The sequence below is a fragment of the Lissotriton helveticus genome, chromosome 12 (genome assembly GCF_964261635.1).
Source record: "Lissotriton helveticus chromosome 12, aLisHel1.1, whole genome shotgun sequence".
In the NCBI taxonomy this organism is placed as follows: Eukaryota; Metazoa; Chordata; class Amphibia; order Caudata; family Salamandridae; genus Lissotriton; species Lissotriton helveticus.
The window spans coordinates 304,738,083-304,756,251 of NC_136073.1; the positions used below are offsets into that span (position 1 = coordinate 304,738,083).

The following is an 18,169-nucleotide window of genomic DNA, read 5'->3' on the forward strand; positions in this document are numbered from 1 at the left end:
AGACTGATTTGCATGTGGATGGGTCCAAACTGGGGTCTCATGGTGAGCAAAACAATAATGGAATAAACCCAGTTCTGTGACTGGGGGCGAGTGTTTGAAAAGTTTTAACACTCCATTCATTATTTTATTTTGTGATGTTACTATTGAGTCTGCAGCACTTATTGTGCCACCCACTGAAGTAGCCTTTTAAACATATTTTAGACTGCCATTGCAGCCTGTGAGTGCAATTTTAAGCTGCCATTTTAAACTGGCAAAATAAAACTTTTGAGAGGTCCACACCTTCCTTTTTAATGCATATAAGACACCCCTTGGGTTCGAACTAAACAGCCCACAGGGTAGGATGTAATGTATTTAAAAAGTAGAATATGTAACATCAAGTGTCACATGTCCTGGTAGTGAAAAACTCTTAAATTCGTTTTTCTCTACTGCAAGGTCTGTTCCTCACATAGCATAGCATTGAGAGTTACCATTTTACCTTTAATATGATGTAACATCAAAATTCGAAATGGGTAAACAGTTCATGTTTGATGTATTTGTAATTGTAATGAAAAATACTCTCCTAAGAAAAAAGTTCGATTTTTCATTACAATTTTGAAAAGGACACTTTTTGAAAGAAAGCTATTTAGTGTCTGCAGCCTGTCTCTGGGTCACATGACTGGGTGTGGCTGACAGTTGGGCTTTGTGTACTCCTCAATAGCCACACACAATAGAAAGCTTAGGTGTGCCTGAATGAGCCATCTCTTGCAGGATCGAAGGGCGCAGCTAGGCACAGTCCTACTTACACTTGCATAGGCTATGTCCTACCTCCACACAAAGGGCTGCATACTCACTGTAGTTAGTGCTAATACTAAGATACTAAGATGGTGCCCTGGGAACTTTGAGTACGCGACTGGCGCCTAATGGTGTGCACTGTGATGCCACTGACCTCCGGTCCATCCATTTCTGCCCAGGAAGCTGCGATCGTACACTGCTGATGGGCAGACTGCTGTAAATACGGCACCAGTGAAAGTGGAAACAAACAGGCAGACCCAGCTGTCCTCAAGCAAGAAGAGAGCCGTGAGCGGACAGCAGCCCTTTGCTCCACACAGCGGTAAGAGGAGGGCTGCCGGAAGCGGAAGGGCATGGCCTGGGATGAAAGAGGCACGGCTGGACTGCTGCATGTTTCATGGGGAGTCCTGACAGAAAGAAGCAAGAAGCTGTGGAGAATCTGACCAGACGCCGGCTGGAGAGGCACCGGCTGTGCCCGGTGGGTGAGCATCACTACCTGGAACAAGTGCGAAGAATAGGCTTGTGGCTATGGAAGTGTTTATGTGCCCGGGCTTATAGCCGTGAACCACAGATCTGACCGAGTTAGAGGACGGCGGGGCTGGCATTGCGACAGTTCAGGACTGGATGCCAGCTAGCAAAGAGGACTGCTTCTTTCCGGAGGAGGAGGGCCACCTCTCGGCACAGGCGAACTGTGTCCCTGAGGCGGAAGTGCCCCCCACTGGATTTACTGAAAAGAGCCCAGCAGTGGAGAAGGGCTGCCTCGGGGCCTGGAAGCATTCAACAGTAGCGTGCCGCCCTGAGATGGGGCCCCGGAAGAGAGCGAATCAGACCCGAACCGCTGAGCGAGAGGCAGGTCAGCTTGACCTTCGAAGCAGGCACCATGGGCATCGGAGCTGACGACAAGAGAGGCGACGGTGACTTAGCCCCCCGCTGAGGCAGCAGCCATATCCGGGTCCCCAAAGGTCCCGGTGGCGACTGTGAAGGTGACACTGCTAGCCCGGCCTCTGGAGTGGGTGGTGGCCCAGCCCCCGAGTGGAGCACCCAGGTGCAGATCACGGTGGCTATGGATGCGGTGGAGGATGAAGACTGCTACGTCCCTTTTACGGGTGCCCAAGACGGAGAGGGCAGTTGCAGCGAGGACGACAGAAATGACAAGTACAGGTCCCCCGTGTATGAGACAGTTTATGACAGCAGTGTAAACGACAACATTCTACGTAGCCTTAGTAACGTACAGCATCTGGATATGTATCTAATTAATTAGGAACACAATAATGCTTTATCATCATAAATGTTCTTGGATAAAATGTTTTTTATATGTGACCTTTTATAGCTAGACTTTTGATTACCTCCTGTTCATCACTATTCTGGTGGAACCCGAAACGCATACATGGCCGATTCCCTATGGAGCTGGCTCTGGCACACCGCCATGCCCGTCACCTACCCAGCTGGACTTCTGACATTTGTCTCATTTCTTCCCCGCTGCTGTCACCTTCCTGGGGATTACCAGCTCTCCCTGGTCTTTCTGATCCCTACCTCCAGTCTTTGGATTCTTGACTTTTTATCACCTCCTGTTACCTCACTCTATTCTTGTGGAACACAAAACGCATACATGGCTGATTCCCGGTGGAGTTGCTCCGACAGATATAGGGGAGATTGGCTCTGGCACACCGCTATGGCTATATATAATCAAAAGGAGACTAGCTCATTAACTACTAAGTTAAAGGACTCAAATATGTTTTGTCAGGGGGTAGGAACACCTTGTAGGTGTGTTCATGAAGCCCTCACCCACCAATCTAGTTGGTGGCATGCTTCATCATCGGGCCCACCCAGTAACACCTAGCGTGTCCCGGGTGTGCTTCGACGCCTGATTACAGCGGAGCAGGTATATTGCTGAGTGTGCAGTGTGCGGTGTAAGGTATAGTGATGTTAAAACGGCTTGGCGGGGGTCCCAGTACCCGAGGGTAAATTAAACGGACTAGCTATCTGGTCCTCTCTCTCTCTCTTGATACGCATACACCGCTATGGCTGCCACCTACCTAGCCAGACTTCAGACATTTGTCTCATTTTCTTCCCCGCTGCTGTCTTCTTCCCGTGGATTACCAGCTCTCCCTGGTCTTTCTGATCTTTTTTTCGTGTTCGTTAAATTACTCCTGTATTGTATATTAATTCAGAAACTATTGTGAAACTTTTGCAACTTGTAACACGCTGTTTCCTCATGTAAAGCGTTCTGATACCTCCGGGTCTAGCCAGCGCTATATAAAACTCAAATAAATAAATAAAAGTCAGTCCGGATCCAGAGCAGGGGAGGCAGGAAACCTATGCACTTCAAACCGAAACTTCTTGAAGCTTTGCCCACTTCAAAGGAGGCACCTGGTATTAATCTTGGACTTCAGACACCAATGTTTCCGTACACACTTATGGACCTGTATAGACTATGCCAGGAAGGAGGACTGCTGTACTGATGAAAGGGCTGCCACTCTGCTGGACTGCTGCACTGCTGGACTCCTGATTTTTCTGGACTGCTGCCTTGATGGATTGCTGCCCTTCTGCCTGAGCAAGAGGGATTGGATCTGCACCTGAACCCAGAACTCCCAGAGTGATTCCAAGGGCAGGTCTTCTGGCCTCCCATTCAGAGCCACAGGCCATAACATGCTCCTTACCACCTGAACTACCAACCAGATACAGCTAGAGCCAGCCCCTGACCCCCACTCTACTCCTTTAATGAATCCCTTGTTGCTCACACGGCCAGCCAATGTGGAGTTCTGTCAACCTGACTCTTCACTCTACAGCATTGACCGCTTGAAAGGAGCGCCACCGCGACGCCTCGGTCATCAGTTCATGATGACAACAGAAACTTGCGCTACAACAACTACCATCCACTATGTTATGCCTGCTCTTCGTGCTACATCATTAACCGCCTGCGATGCTTCCCTGCTCCTTGCCGCAAACTCAACTGCTAAAACGAACTCCTTGTTCTGTACGGAGAAGGTAACTTTTCAGCTGATCTAACCTGGTCCCTGTATCCAACCCATGCTCCATCACAGTCGTCCTGAACTCGCGACTTTACCCAGTCTCGAATTACCAGATGGCAGCAAGTGTCACTTTGTTTTTTTTTGGCCATATTTTCACTTAAATCTTTAAAACTGCATATCTCTCGTTCTACGTATTGGTTTGGCATTTTGGTGCCAAATTATTTATTACATTTTGCTCTATTTTTCTAAATTGGCATGGTATTTTTCTTGTGTTGTGTTTTCACTTTATTATTGTTTGAAGTGCAGCATAAATACATTGCACATAAAAGTTAAGCCTGACTTCTCTGTGGCAAGCTACCAGAGGGTTGAGCACAGTTTAATTTGGGGTTTGCGTGTGCCTCACCCTGATAAAGATTGTGGTTCCTGCTTGAGCAGGGCTTCACCCCCTCAACCTGTAACTCAATCAATCAATCAGTAGTTGTTGAGCACGGCTACTCACCCATGAGGGTCTCATGGCACTGGGGTAAGGGGGGAGGGTTGCAGGTCTGATTGGGTGCTGTGGTTCATTCGAAGAGCCAGGTCTTGAGATCCTTCCTGAGTTGTGTCAGAGACGGGGAGAGCCTGAGGTGGAGCGGCATGGCGTTCCAGGATTTGGTGGCGATGTAGATAAAGGATTTTCCTCCCGTTCTGGTCTTGCGGACCTGAGGTACGGTGATAAAGGCCAGTTATGAGAGAGTGGAGGCGTTTTGGGAACACGTGGAATGAGAGGCGGTGGTTCAGGTATGCTGGTCGGGCATTGTAGATGGCTTTGTAGGCATGTATGAGGAGCTTGAAGGTGACTCTATTGTTGACTGGGAGCCAGTGGAGTTCTCATAGGTGTTCGGAGATGTGGTTGCGGACCAGTCTGGCTGCTGTGTACTGCACATTCTAAGTTTCTTGAGGAGTTTGTGGGTGGTGCAGGTGTAGAGTGCGTTGCCGCAGTCGAGTCTGCTGCTGATGAGTGCATGGGTGACCGCCTTCATGGCCTCAGTAGAGATCCATCTGAAGGTCTTCTAAAGCAGGCGAAGAGTGTGGAAGAATGATGAGGTGATGGTGTTGATCTGGTGGTTTATGGTAAGCGATGAGTCCAGTATGATGCAGAGTTTTTGTGCTTGGTCAGTGGGTGTGGGGGGGCTTTCTAGCGCTGTGGGCCACCAAGAGTCTTCCCAAGTGGGGGTGTTGGGCCCTAGGATGAGGATTTCAGTCTTGTCCAAGTTGAGCTTGATGCAGCTGTCTCATTCAGGTGGCAACAGCCTTCATCCCATTGTGAAAGTTGATTCACGCCGATGGTGGGTTTGTTGGTGAGGAAAGAATCAGCTGGGTGTCATCAGCGTAGGAAACGATGTTGAGTCTGTGGCTTCTGACGACAGTTGCATCAATTTCTTAAGAGTGGCTTTCATTTGGGTAACATCTGCTATTATAGTGCAACCCTTTATTATAACATTTAAATTACCCTTTTTAGAAGTGGGTAAAATAGCACTTTCTTAAAAATGTTCCTTTCATAGATATAACTATAGACTTAGCCATGTTCGTACAATCTATTGAAAAAAGTACTGGGGAGAGAATAAAACAATGTTTGTTTACTTGGTTTGTAGTCACATGTCCGTTTTACTTTCCCCATTTGAGGACTCTACTGACACTATGTACCTAAGGCATGGTTTACCTCTTGCTCTGTAACAATTAAAATCACGCACTGCTAAAACCTTCAGGTTTGCAATAGGGCTTCTGGACTGATGCTGGCCCATTGAATTAGCCAGTGCCTAAATTTCCATCAGCACTGAGGAGTCAGCAAAGCAAAAACATCTGAAAATGGATGCTAAAGAAGAAGTTTAGTTTCTTTTCTGTTGCATGCATTTTAATATGCGTTTGTCAGCACTCACTACCCAGTTCTATTGAGCTGTTTGCTGACTGATTTAAGATGTACCATAGTCCCTTAAGGATTCCAATGAAGGTGGAAGGACATACCCAAACAGCTGGTAAGAGCACAGTGAGACCAAAATACTCCTCTGGACTGATCCAAAATGTGATTGACAATGTGTAGGAAAGTGGAATATTATGTGATATAGGTGAGTATCTTTACCATGCAATATTATCACAATGCCTCAAAGATGAACAATGGATTCACAAAAGTAATCTTAAATTCAGTTCTGGCAATGTGGCTAAGAGCGTTAGGCATTACTAGAAGAACATGTGTTAAGTATTTTACAGTATCATGAGGTTGAAAGCAATTGACAAGACTTGAGAAAAATCCAACATCAATTTATAAACATAGAGTATATGTTTATGTAATTTAGATGCCAAAATGAACCAAATAGCATACATATAACCAGAGTTATGGATGTTCAAATTATTAGAAAATAAATGCATCAAATGGTTCAGACATTTAACATTGTGGTCAGTGGGAAAATATGCTAGTGACAATCGGTCAGTTAGGGGTCGAGTTACATTGTACCATCACAGGGTAGAGGTCATTTGGGTCACAAGACCTGGGCCCAACAGTCAGTTCAATTTTACCTAGCCTGCAGAATCCGGGTGCAGTGTTTGCCCTGGTTGGCAGTGGTCATTAAATGGCCCAAGTTGCTTTTACCATATGGATGAACCCACCAGAAGGGGAAGCAAATACACAAGAATGCGATTATTGTTGGCATCGGTTGGTTCCAGGTGCTGTGAAATATCCTCTTAATGTAGCATCGAATTAAGGGGTCACTTACTCTACTGGCAACCAACAAGCCTCGATAGCAGTAAAAGTAACAAAAAGGAACTTCAATGTCTTTTCATCCCGGGGAGTGTGGTAGCAGCTTGAAACTTTGGTGAAAGCCAGACTACAATTCCCAAAATTCACTTTACCATTTACGTTTGGGCGATCCCTTGGAGGGCCAGATGGATGTCAATGCTTTATATGCAGAATGTCGTTTTACCTGCACTTTGCAGGGGACTGGTCCCACCAATCTAGTGGGAGTCTGATGGTGCTCCTGGCTTCCACAAGCATCCCTCTCTTCTAGAGTGTTGAGTTTTAGACAAGGACGAGGGTCATTCACTTAATTCCAAGTCTGTTGCCTCAGGGACATAATATCCCTCTTTTGCTTTGTGATGGTGGGCAACGTCCTGTTGTTGGTGACACAACTCTCTTCTTCGTCCTTCTTTGAAGTAGATGGCTCAGATCTGAGGTTCTGGTGTCAGGGGGGGGCCTTACATCCTAGATTTAGGGGTGTTAGGAGTGTGGGAGCTAGTATCTAATGGGCAGCTAGGCCCTACAGTAGTCTGTTCTTGAGATGGCCACGTCCTGTGGTGTAGGTCACTTTTCTACCCTTCTAAAGATGTCAAAACTTAACTTCAGGTGCACAGATCAGTTTGTTTATTCGGGAGGTGCGGCTAGCCTTCCTGGAGGCGTACACCTCCTGCATACCTAACTTCTTGCCTTGCCAGAATCCAAGCACACCTGGGGCGAGGGGAGGGATGTGTCCTCCTCAAGGGGGACAGCCCAGATGCATATCAGGGACAGTGCAGGTATTGAAGCTCACCACTATGATGTGTCACTTCATGAGCCCACTGACATCCTTCCTGCCAAAGCCTTTGTTCTGTCTCTTGGAAGTGCTAACTCTACCTGGTAGGAGGTCAGAAACCGGTCTTGGTGGTAGCTGGGGAGAGAAAACTTAGGCTTGCCAGCCAAAGCACGTCAACTAAGGTAACCAGGGGGGTAACCACTAGGTAGCAACCTGGGTGCATGCCAGCCTTCCCTTGGCACCTGATACGTGTCAGCTTTTAGGGAGAGAGCACTGGCACTAGAGCCTGGTTGGCAGGTTTCAGCGCACTGTCAAAGTCACAAACCAACATCTAGTAGTCCAAGTGGGGGCAATACGTGGGTGGACATTGCAAAAAGTCCTGTTTTCTTTCACAATGTCTCAAACTAATGGCTGTAGATACTGGAGAAAAATCAGGCAATTGATAAAGAAGGCTAACCCCTTTAAAGTTAGTAAAGACTACACTATGAGCCATATTTATCATTTTTCCTCAGCAAGACACCTTGCTGTGCTGTGTGAAAGAGAGATGGCAAGAATGTGCCATATCTATTAAAATAAGGTAAATTCCTGTTCTCTCCTTCCGCTAGAGCACTTTTGGCTACCAAGCACCAACGCAGGCACCCTTGCGTGCCTGCGTTGCAGGCAGGATTGTTTTTGTTCAGGAAGGGGCACCTTCTTGCACAAAAAAATAATTCGAGGCTTTTTCCTTTTTCTACAAAATGCATCACACTCAGAAAGAGGAAAATACTAGGAGAAATAAAGATATTTCTCCTCGTTATGCCTCCCCTGGTAAGGTGTAACATGTGGTGTATTCCCAGGGGTATACAACCTTTACAACGAAACTTTTACAACGACCTACCATTACAACGCAACTTTTACAATGCAAACTATTACAACGCATTGCGCTGGGGGGCGCTCTAGGATAGAAAATAGGTTAATTTACTATCCAATAACCTTCCCTACTATCCACGGGGACTGGAGTTGGAATAGTAAATTAAACTATTCACTATCCAGCACCCCAAAGCGCTATGCGTTGTAATGGTATGCGTGGTAAAAACCGCATTGTAAAGGAAGGCGTTGTAAAAGTATGCGTTGTAATGTCATACATCCATTCCCAGGTCTACCACTCATGGTGAATCTGAAAATACATGGAAATCCATGAGTCGATGTGTGGGAACATCCATGCTTCAACCCTGGAAAGGCCTCCCTGGGGCAGAAAAATCACAAGGCACCAACTTGCACTTCCTTGCATTACTCCAGATTTACCAAGCCACGCAGGGCCACACAGGTCTTGCGCTGCTTGGCAAATCTCATTCTAGGTTTTGTATCACCCCGCATCCCCTTGCGTGGCACAAGGGCAACGTGAAACCTTTGGCATTTCTGGACCTATGTTCGTGATGATTGGTGCAAGCATCCTGCAAGTCAAACCTAAAAACAAGAGGTATTACGTAGTCCTACCAATACAGGTATATTCCATGGGCCTCCTGTGCAGAATGCAGTTTATGACACAGATAAAGGAAATGTCTCTAAGGTACATTTAACAAGGTGCCCCAGTAACGCAGAAGCCATCTCACAGATCATCCAGTTATCAATCTATCGCCCTACTTGCAATATGGCATTTAAATATTATTGTTATGTTCACTATACATAAGCAAATTTCTCCTGGGTAAAAATGCTCTATACAATAAGAAGGAGGACACTTTTTTCTGTTTTCCCATTTCTACTAGTTCCCCTCTTCATTTGTCAAAAATATTACTTCACTCCAATGTAACAGGATGTTTTAGACCTATGTGTACCGTCATTTTGCCGAATCAATTACTTGTGTGCATACCCTTTGACTATATATTTGTATTTACTTTATCTTTTTGGGCGGTGCTCAGAAGTGGACCTTATTCCTGAGGTTTGGTGGTTGTTTATCTATTTATTATTATTATTATTTATGCAGTTTTATATACAGCAAACTTGACCCAAAGGTACTGGAGCATTTACATGAGCACTAGGTACCAGCGGCAGTTCCTCCAATAAGGAAGAGGAGCATCGCCCCAATGCTCACTGAGCAATATTTTTTTTATAATAACACAATGTTATAAGCGTTTTATTTTACCACACTGGCTCAGTTTGTTGAGGGGTGTTCAGAGCAGGGGGAAGAGTGGTGGGCACTTTTAAAGTGTTCATGACAGTTTTGCCATCAGCCTTAGATCTACCAAACAGTCATGCACACTTATAATGTTCTCCACCTGGCTGTAATGCACAGCCTGGATGGAGAGCATGCACAGGCTCCCACTCCCTGTCTGAGTGTCGAACCAGGGCCCGCAGACCAATCATGACACTCTGGATGCCGGTGCCAGCAGCGTCGTGATTAGTTAGGGGATTCTGCGAGCATGTACGCTTCATAATGCCAGGAGGAGAGAAAAGGAGAGGAAAGGCGGCGGCTGGCCGTACCAAGGTAAATGCTTTTACTTTTTTGATTTCGACCCCTCCCTGCCTCACCACCCTGTTCCGTAGAAGCCGCTACTGCTAGTTACATTACATGAATTTTTTTTCATTCGTTATTTTCAATTAACGGAATTCATTTAACTAAAGTTGTTGGATTCCATAGATTTGTTTGCTTTTTTGACTGATGTACGTATTGCACATTCTGTAAACATAACACGTTGTAGCACATACCTTTGGTTGAAAGTAGGGTTGGCTGCATTGGAGAAATCTGAAAGTTTGTGTTCTTAGAAAATGTGAGGCAGTTCTGTGGTAATAGAGTTCCAACGTAATCTGTGTGAAAGGAAAGTTCAGCCAGGAGCTAACAGGGGCCCCTGCAACACCTGGGGCTCAGGGGTCCCTTAACCTTTTAGGGGCCTACACACGCTTCAGATGGGCTTCACTCTGCCCAAGGCCAATGAATATTTGTGAGGTATGGGAGACTCAGGGGCCCACTTCACATTCTGCGGGGGGTCCTCACTATACGTTATGCCACTGACTGCAGCCGCTGTGGCACACTTGTCTGGCTTGATTTATGAGGGTCTACTTTCACAAGACACTCCATGCACCACAAGAAGGAGGGCCTTGAAATATAATGTTTGTTGGACCGGGACAAAGAAAATGTACCAAAAGTGTTTGGCTTATTGGCTTTGGTTGGGAAGTTGAGGGTACATTGATTGAGGAATCATAGTAGATGGTGTGTGGCACCAACACTTGTGCTTTATTGATGCCTCTTATTTGTTTACACCTATAAGTAGACGCTTCCCTCTCTTTTGTCAGACTTGACAGATTGTGGCCTTTGAACTCCAAGCTAGCCCTATTCAACAGTATTTAACAGTCACTTCACCCACTAAACAGAGTAGCTGTGTACTTTTTATGTCAGTGAGGAGAGTATTTAATATGCTGTTGACAACTTCGAGTTACAATAAACTCAACAGCATCCATTTTCTTTGGCACTTACATATCCAGTCAAGTGAGTAAAGTTGAATTTGGGTGAGTAGTATTCTTATAAATAGTGCAGTGGTTTCCTATGAATGTAGCTTAAAGTCATGGTCTCTGCTCGTGAAGAAACTCTCCTACATGAATATGAAAGAATAAGTGTAGGGGGGTGGAGTGTTATGTAGTGATGCTGGTTAGGCTTCACTGTGCAATACTCTCACAATGCCCCAAAGATGGTCCTTGGATTCACAAAACAAATCCTTAGCTCGCTCCTGGTATATTGTCGAAGAGAAGTCAGGCTTTACTAGAGGAACATGTGTTAAACATTTCAGCGTCATGGACGATAAGTAATTGGCATGACTCGAAATAAATAGGATACCAATTTATAAAAATAAAGCAGTTTTTTATATATATTAAGACATCAAAACAAAGACAATTGGATAACTATACCTTTAGTTATGCCTTTTAGAAACAATATTAAATCGGTGCAAAACAGTAGTACAAAACGTTATAATTGTGGTTAATGCAAAAAGCACTTGTCAGTAACTTGCAGGTCGAGTGTATTGGAACCGTAGGAAGGTAAAAGTGATCCGGGCTACAGGACTGAGCCACAGCAGTTAGTTTGATTTTACTTACCTTGAGATGCCCGGTTGCAAAGTTGTTCTGACTGTCCATGGTGCTGAAGTGGGAGCCGCCGGGCTGCTAGTTTTAGCGCTTTCACTGTGCTGGTGAGGAAATGGGTACAAAAAGTCAACAACGAGGCCACTGCTGGCATTGTATGAAGGACTGGCCATCAACATGCCTTGGCAGTGGTAAGCTCAACAGAAAGTTATTTCGACATCCAGAGGACCTAGGGAAAACAGTAGCCACCTGAATCTTGCTGGGGTCAGGACTATGCTTCCGACAATGCACTGGACTATCTACTTTTGGGTGTTTTCTCGGAGGGCCCGTTCGCTAGCGATTCTTTGGTTCCGGCACTTTGTCTTCTCCTGCAGTGTGCAGGAGACTAGTGCCTCTAATCCAAGGGAGTCTGGATTTGCCTTTAACTCTCAAATGAGTCCCTCTCTCTCGGGAACTGCCCTTGGTCCAGGACAAGTCGCAGTCGTGCCGTTCCAAAAAGGTTGCCAAAGGTGCAGAATATCCTGCCTTTGGTATGTGCAGCTCCTGTTGTTGCAGATTTGGGTCTCTTCTGTGTCCTTTATTGCAGGTCATATCAGAACTGAGGATCTGGTGGCAGGGGTGCCCCTTTAATCCTAGATTTAGTGGCATTAGGGGTTTGGGTGCAAGTGGCCAGTAGGCTACTAGCCCCAACGGCTAATCCACCCCTGCAGTGACCACATCAGGGGGCATGTGTCACCTCTTCTACCCAGAACCCTCTATTCTACCACTACTAAAAATTGCAAAATCGTTTTGTTAGCTGAACAGACCATGAGGCCCAACCTAGGGGTGTGCCTAGCCTTCTGTGGGTGTAACCGTCTGAATACCTAATTGAGTGCAAATGTGCCTGGGAGCAGGGGCGGCTGTTTCCTACTCTGGGAGGCAGCCTGGTTGCATATCACAGGCGGTGAAGGCTTTGAAGCTCACCTCCTTGATGTGCCACTTCACAAGCCATCCTGTCAGGGTGAGAGGTGTGACCACCATTCTGCCCAGACTATTGTTTCTGACCCCTGAGAGAGCTCACACCTCCTGGCAGGGGATCAGATTCCTGTCTTGGCAGGAGTAGCTGCGGGCTGACAGCCAGAGCACAGGAAATGCTGGGGCAACTAGGTGAGCATCCTCCAAAATAACCACCTTGGTGCATGCCACATTGTCCTTGACACGAGAATCGTGTCAGGGGTGATGAGGCACATTGTGTAATACCAAACATGACATATTTTGGTGGTACAATAATGGAGCTGGCAACCTCGAGGTTGCTCGGGTAGCAGTCCATGTTATCCTATGGAACTCTGATCACTTATAGCAGCCCTTAATGGAAAAAAGACAACTATAGTGACTTATAAGCTTGCACTTATGTGTCATCAAATGTACTCTAATACAACCTGCCTCCTGGGCTCTGGTGGCCTTTCTTAGGGGTGACTGGAATATATTAAAAATAGCGCGTGACCTTGCAACACACACTGAGGGAAAAGCCGAGTTTGCACTGCTCCTGTAGTCTGCAATAGCAGGCCTGCTGTCATCTGTTTACTTGTGTCACTCAGGGTGGCACAACCAGGGCTTCAGGCCCTCGTGACCAAATTAACTCTCATGTTCTGGGTATCACGGGTACCATTTACTTATAAGGAAGTTAAAGTCCTTGCCAATTGGGGTTGCCAATTCATATGTATCAGTTTTAGGCAGAGAGAGCATTGGCACTGGCCCTGATTAGCAGGCTTCAGTGAACTTTACGAGTCAAAAACCCGCATCTAGTAGTCCAAATGGGGGCAAAAAGTGGGAAGACACTCGCAAAAAGGCCTGTTTTCTTGCAATAAGGGATACATTTCGGGCCTGAGAAATGAGATGGATGGTCCCTAATCAACACAGCACCATTTAACCTCTCCCTGAATTGCACTTCTACGCAGCTTTCTCTTGTAGTTAAAGTGCCATTACTGTAACCATCATTTTTTCTAAATATTACCATACATCTTTCCTCCTCACGATTTCTTCTCTTTTGATATCCTATTTTTATATTGAATGTCACTGGTCTTTTAAGTTGTCTTGATTCAGAGGCATTTAAACTAAAAACTGGCATTGGGAACACCTCAATGATACAAAATGCATTCCTGGTATATTTTCTAGTGTGATGCTACTTGTAGGCTATGTTTTCAGCTGTAGTATTCTGCAAAGTTTAGGGTCACAGTTATTAGTTATGGTTGGGATTGCTCAGTTAATATCTGATATTTCCAAGGTTTATGTAGCATTTGTTTTTACTGAGCTGAGTATTATCTACGGAATATAAAATAGAAGCATTTTGATACTAAGCTTTATATGCAAACTGAAATAATAAATGCTTCATCTTCACGATCTCATCTCTAAAAGTTAAATGTGATCACACTCAGATAATACTGTGCATTCGTACATTATTGACTTAAACAATGATTTTAGAAATTGTGTAAGATTCAGAATCTCTGCAGGTACAAGAGTGTGGTTAAACTAAATATGGAACAAATGTTGATTTCATAGAGGCATAAGTATTTTATGGTTTCATTCATACACTGTTCATTATCTAATTTTTTGGGCAAAAACGTGCAGATGATAGTGAACGCGACTGGCTGTGAAACCTTTGACTCCGCTGAAATAGTGAACTGTATGAGGAAGAAGACAGAGGAGGAGATCATGGAACCAGTTCTTAAGCTGGTGAGTGATGCTGTTGAATTTTTGGCTTTTACAAATGTGGGTAATGTGCTGAAGTGTAAATTGCTTTGTAGCATGTGCAAAAAGCACATTTAATTAACATAGTACAATAGGTTACTATGAGGATTTAATAGGAACACGTGTAAAAGATCAAAAAGTACCAAATCAGCTGAATAAAAAGAGAAAGTAACAATATAAAAATCCAACACCAGTCGATAAAAATAGGTTATATTTGTATCTTTAAATAGGCACCTCAGTGACAAAAAGCCTTCAGGGGGTTCCCAAGATATGAATTTTCAAAGGAACAATTCATCACAACTTTTCACTCAATGCATTAAATTGTAATCAACCGGGACTCACGGTTTAGGTTTAGCAACGACAAGTGACATGAAAATGGCTATATGGGTATTGTGGGGACCAACTTTCATATGGGCCCAGACACAGTGACCAATCAGGTCAAGCTGAAAATGTACTTTCTGGTTTGAGCAGTCTCCTATCCAGTTCCAGGGCCAATGAGCTTACCGCCACAGAAGTCAATGGAGAGGTCCTCATGCAAAGGATGCTGGATGCTGAGAATGCTGAGCTGGTGTTGAGGGACTTCCTGTGACTGCTCCTTGGGCAACCTCCAGGAGCATGGCTGTTGTGTTTTGGATGGTGTGCAATCTTCTTGTGACCTGGTTGGTATTCGCTGCATACAGAGTGGTTCCATAGCCTAGTCTGCTTATGATGAGGGCTTGGGTGATAATTTTCCCGGTGTTGTCTGGTAGCCACTTCAAGATTTTCTTCAGCATCCTTAGTGTGTTGCAGCAGGCAGAGATAACTGCATTGAATTGGGAGGTCATGTCCAGTTTGTTGTATATGATGATTCTGCGGTTTTTCGCTTGCAAGTGATGGAGCGGGATAGAAAACAGAATTCTGTTTAAACCCGTGAAGTCACACTTCCATAAATAAATTAATAATGCTAACAATTTGTGTTATGTGTATGCTAATCCAATCTAGTTTAAAGTTGTATTTTCACAGAACACGCGGGAAACTAACATGTGTGCTCATAAATGTGCATTATGTTGCATTCTTATGTATGTGGAAAATAATAAATTAATCTTGTCTATTGTCATGTCATAACTAATAGCAGCTGTTTTTATATAATGGCATGTGCTTATTTTGCTTCCCTTGTCTATGTGATGTCATTTCTACTATTCTAGGTGCACATAAGGTTTTATGGATTTATGAAGACTGGTAGATATAAAATGCTGCTTTATTTGTGCTTTACTGCTAGGTAATTTAGACTAATGGGTTAATTATTAGCAATGATGGGAGGCAACAGAACAAACTGTATTTCTTGCATTAATTATTCTTTGTGTTTGTTTATATAATAGTTTTACAAATGAAGCTTAGAGATGGCTGTAGAAAATTAGTACCCTTTTAAAAGTGGCGCAGGGAAGGTGGCGCAGGAAAATTGACGCTCTTTGAAAAGAGGCCTAATGATGAAAATGGCTCAAGTGAAAATAATTCCGAGAAGGATGGAAAAGGCCTCTGAGCTTTTATTTTGAAAGGTTTTGAATTGAAATGAAATGAAATGAAAAAGGGTTTTATAAAGCGCAAATCTACCCGAAGGCCTCGTAGCGCTAAGGTTGCTTACTTCTGGGGAAATTACTGGATTATGTGGAAAAAAGAAAAGTTTTAAGGGATTTACGGAATATTAAAAGATTGGGCTCATTCCGGAGCTCAGGAGGTAAGGAGTTCCAGGTAGTGGCAGCATTGAGGGAGAAGGAGCGTCCGCCCCACCTGGCTCGTTTAATTTTCCGTACTGTTGCCAGAGAAGCAGTGCTTGACCGCAAAGATCTTTGGGGGTGGTAGGGGGTGGCTAAGGAGCAGATCATGGCGGGGGCATTTTTCCTCATGGCCTTGTGCATGATGCACATTGCTTTAAACTTAACTCTGGCTTGAATGGGCAGCCAGTGTAAGTTTCTCAAGGCCATGGTGCCTGAGTGACTACGGGACAGGCCCAGCAGCAGACGCGCTGCTGCGTTCTGGGTGACCTGTAGTATTTTAAGTGTGCTACTCGGTGCTCCAAGATAGAGGGCATTCCCGTAGTCCAGGCGAGACAGGATAATGGCCTGGACCAGTATCCTGCGAGCCTGGAAAGGGAGAAGAGGTAGGACTTTTCGCAGCATGCGCATCAGTCCGAAGCAGGTAGCGGATAGTATGGTGGCTTGCTGAGTAAAAGTGAGGGTGTTATCTAGCCACATACCCAAGCTTTTAATTTGTTTTTTTGGTTCAGGGGGGGAACCCATGCAAGGAGGCCAAGGTGGGATAGGGGTGGGATGGGCTGAGTTTCCCAAAAACATAAGTTCTGTTTTATCCCCATTAAGTTTTAAATGGGAGGAGGCCATCCAGTTTGTGACCGCTACCAGACAGCTACTCAGATTCGAGAGAGTGTGACCTGGCTGATTCAAATTGAACTGCTAAAAAGATGACTTTTTGGAGAAATTTGCTAACGTTTGGTAACGTGCCACGGGAGTTCAGAGCTGACTGGCTCAAGGTTAAAAGGAAGCTGTCGTTACAAAATGTAGCAGCCTACGGAAGAAGCTGCCAAGACTTCTAAATGAACAATGGACTAGTGAATTTGCCCGGGCATGTAAGAAGGAGGTGTCACAGTTTACTGTGGTACGAGGTGGCTCAGCCAATGGAGAACTAGAATTCGTCTGCTGGAATGTGAAAAATAGTTAGCTCAGCTTAAATTAGGGTATAAGAATAGGTTCAGAGAACACATAGTTGGCTTACGCTCGAGAAATCTGGAGGACGATGTTATGCTGATGGACTTTACACGTGAGGACAGGAGTTTTTATTAATTACTTTATTACTAGGTGATGAGGGTAGAGACAGAGATATAGTTAGGATTTTGGAAATGCTTAAATTTACTTATTCCTGCTAATGAATCATAATTCTTGATTTATGCTCTTTTTATTAATACTGAATAAATCTTTCTTTATGACTTTTTCTAATGCTTGTTTAATAAAATACCAAAACCTAAGTTTTTATAGATGTGTTAAAATAAACTTTCTAAAATGACAAGCTGGTCTTGATTATTGCAGATGGTTTTAAACAACTATATTTAGATCTTATCGCCTCATGATTCAAGCGCTCTATTGTTGTTATGGGCCTAGTGTTGTAGTGTAAGTTTTGTGGTAGTAGATAGTGTCATTTGTGCAATATTTTGGTGAGAGCGCTGGATCAATTTCTGGTAGCCATCGGACGGTTTATATATGTTGTTTTTGACATACATGTTACATGCATGATACATATATGTTGGTAAATTCATAGGATTAAGTTTTAACACATGTTGAGTTTGTTTATTTTGTGCTATGTGTGTACCGGTACAAAAACTGTGTGATGAGAAGGTAGTCATGCAGAATATCTGATCTGTTTCTGTGATATCGCCGAGTATCACTGTTGGTATCGCCGTGTACCAGAAGTATTGTCGCCGTGCAATACAGTGTTGTCGCCGTGCAACACAGTTTTAGGGCTAGGTGTGAATCTTGTAATAGTGAGGGTTTTCTAAGAAATTTGAGCAGCATGAGAATAGGGACAAAGCGCCTTCCATAAAACTCACTGTGATAAGAGTATTAGTTATATTCGAGCTTGAGTGAAGGGTAGGGTAATGTCGGTGCATGATTATCTATAAACAGGTTAGAGTCCTGTAGGGGTACATGTTTTATATCTATAAACAGGTGAGAGCCCTGTACGGATAACGGTGTTATTTTGCTAACGGTGCATGATTTCTATAAACAGGTGAGAGTCCTGTACGGATTTCATGTGTGACTGAAGTTAGGGAATTTTCAGTGTGAAAGTGCGTGATTGTTTTGTAAGGTATGTTCAAGTGGAACTCTTAGATACTGTCACTTCGCGGTGCGTTCAGAGGAAAATGAGTTCATATTTTTACGTGTTAGAAGGGTAGGGTAAGAGTTGCTCTACTGGCAAATGAAAATTATCCTTAGTGTGAATAGCGCCGACTATTCCGAAGTGTGGATACTTGAATGTATGTAAACTATCCTAATTAGAGAAGCAGACAGATGAGTTTCGTTTTATGTATTTACTAAATAGTACCAAAAGTAATTCTAAGGTACT

At 44.3% G+C, this 18,169-nt stretch overlaps 1 protein-coding gene across 2 annotated transcripts in view; it reads left to right on the forward strand.

Moving 5' to 3' along the window:
* LOC144797774 (fatty acyl-CoA hydrolase precursor, medium chain-like) overlaps positions 1 to 18,169 on the forward strand; it is a 420,050-nt gene that overhangs the window by 183,149 nt on the left and 218,732 nt on the right. For both annotated transcript variants that reach the window (XR_013603460.1, XM_078668535.1), the window contains exon 8: positions 13,940 to 14,044. Coding sequence is in view for 1 of the 2 variants with exons in the window: in XM_078668535.1 (XP_078524661.1) it covers positions 13,940 to 14,044 (105 nt within the window). In the remaining variant the exon portion in view is untranslated. The remainder of the gene's footprint in view (positions 1 to 13,939; positions 14,045 to 18,169) is intronic.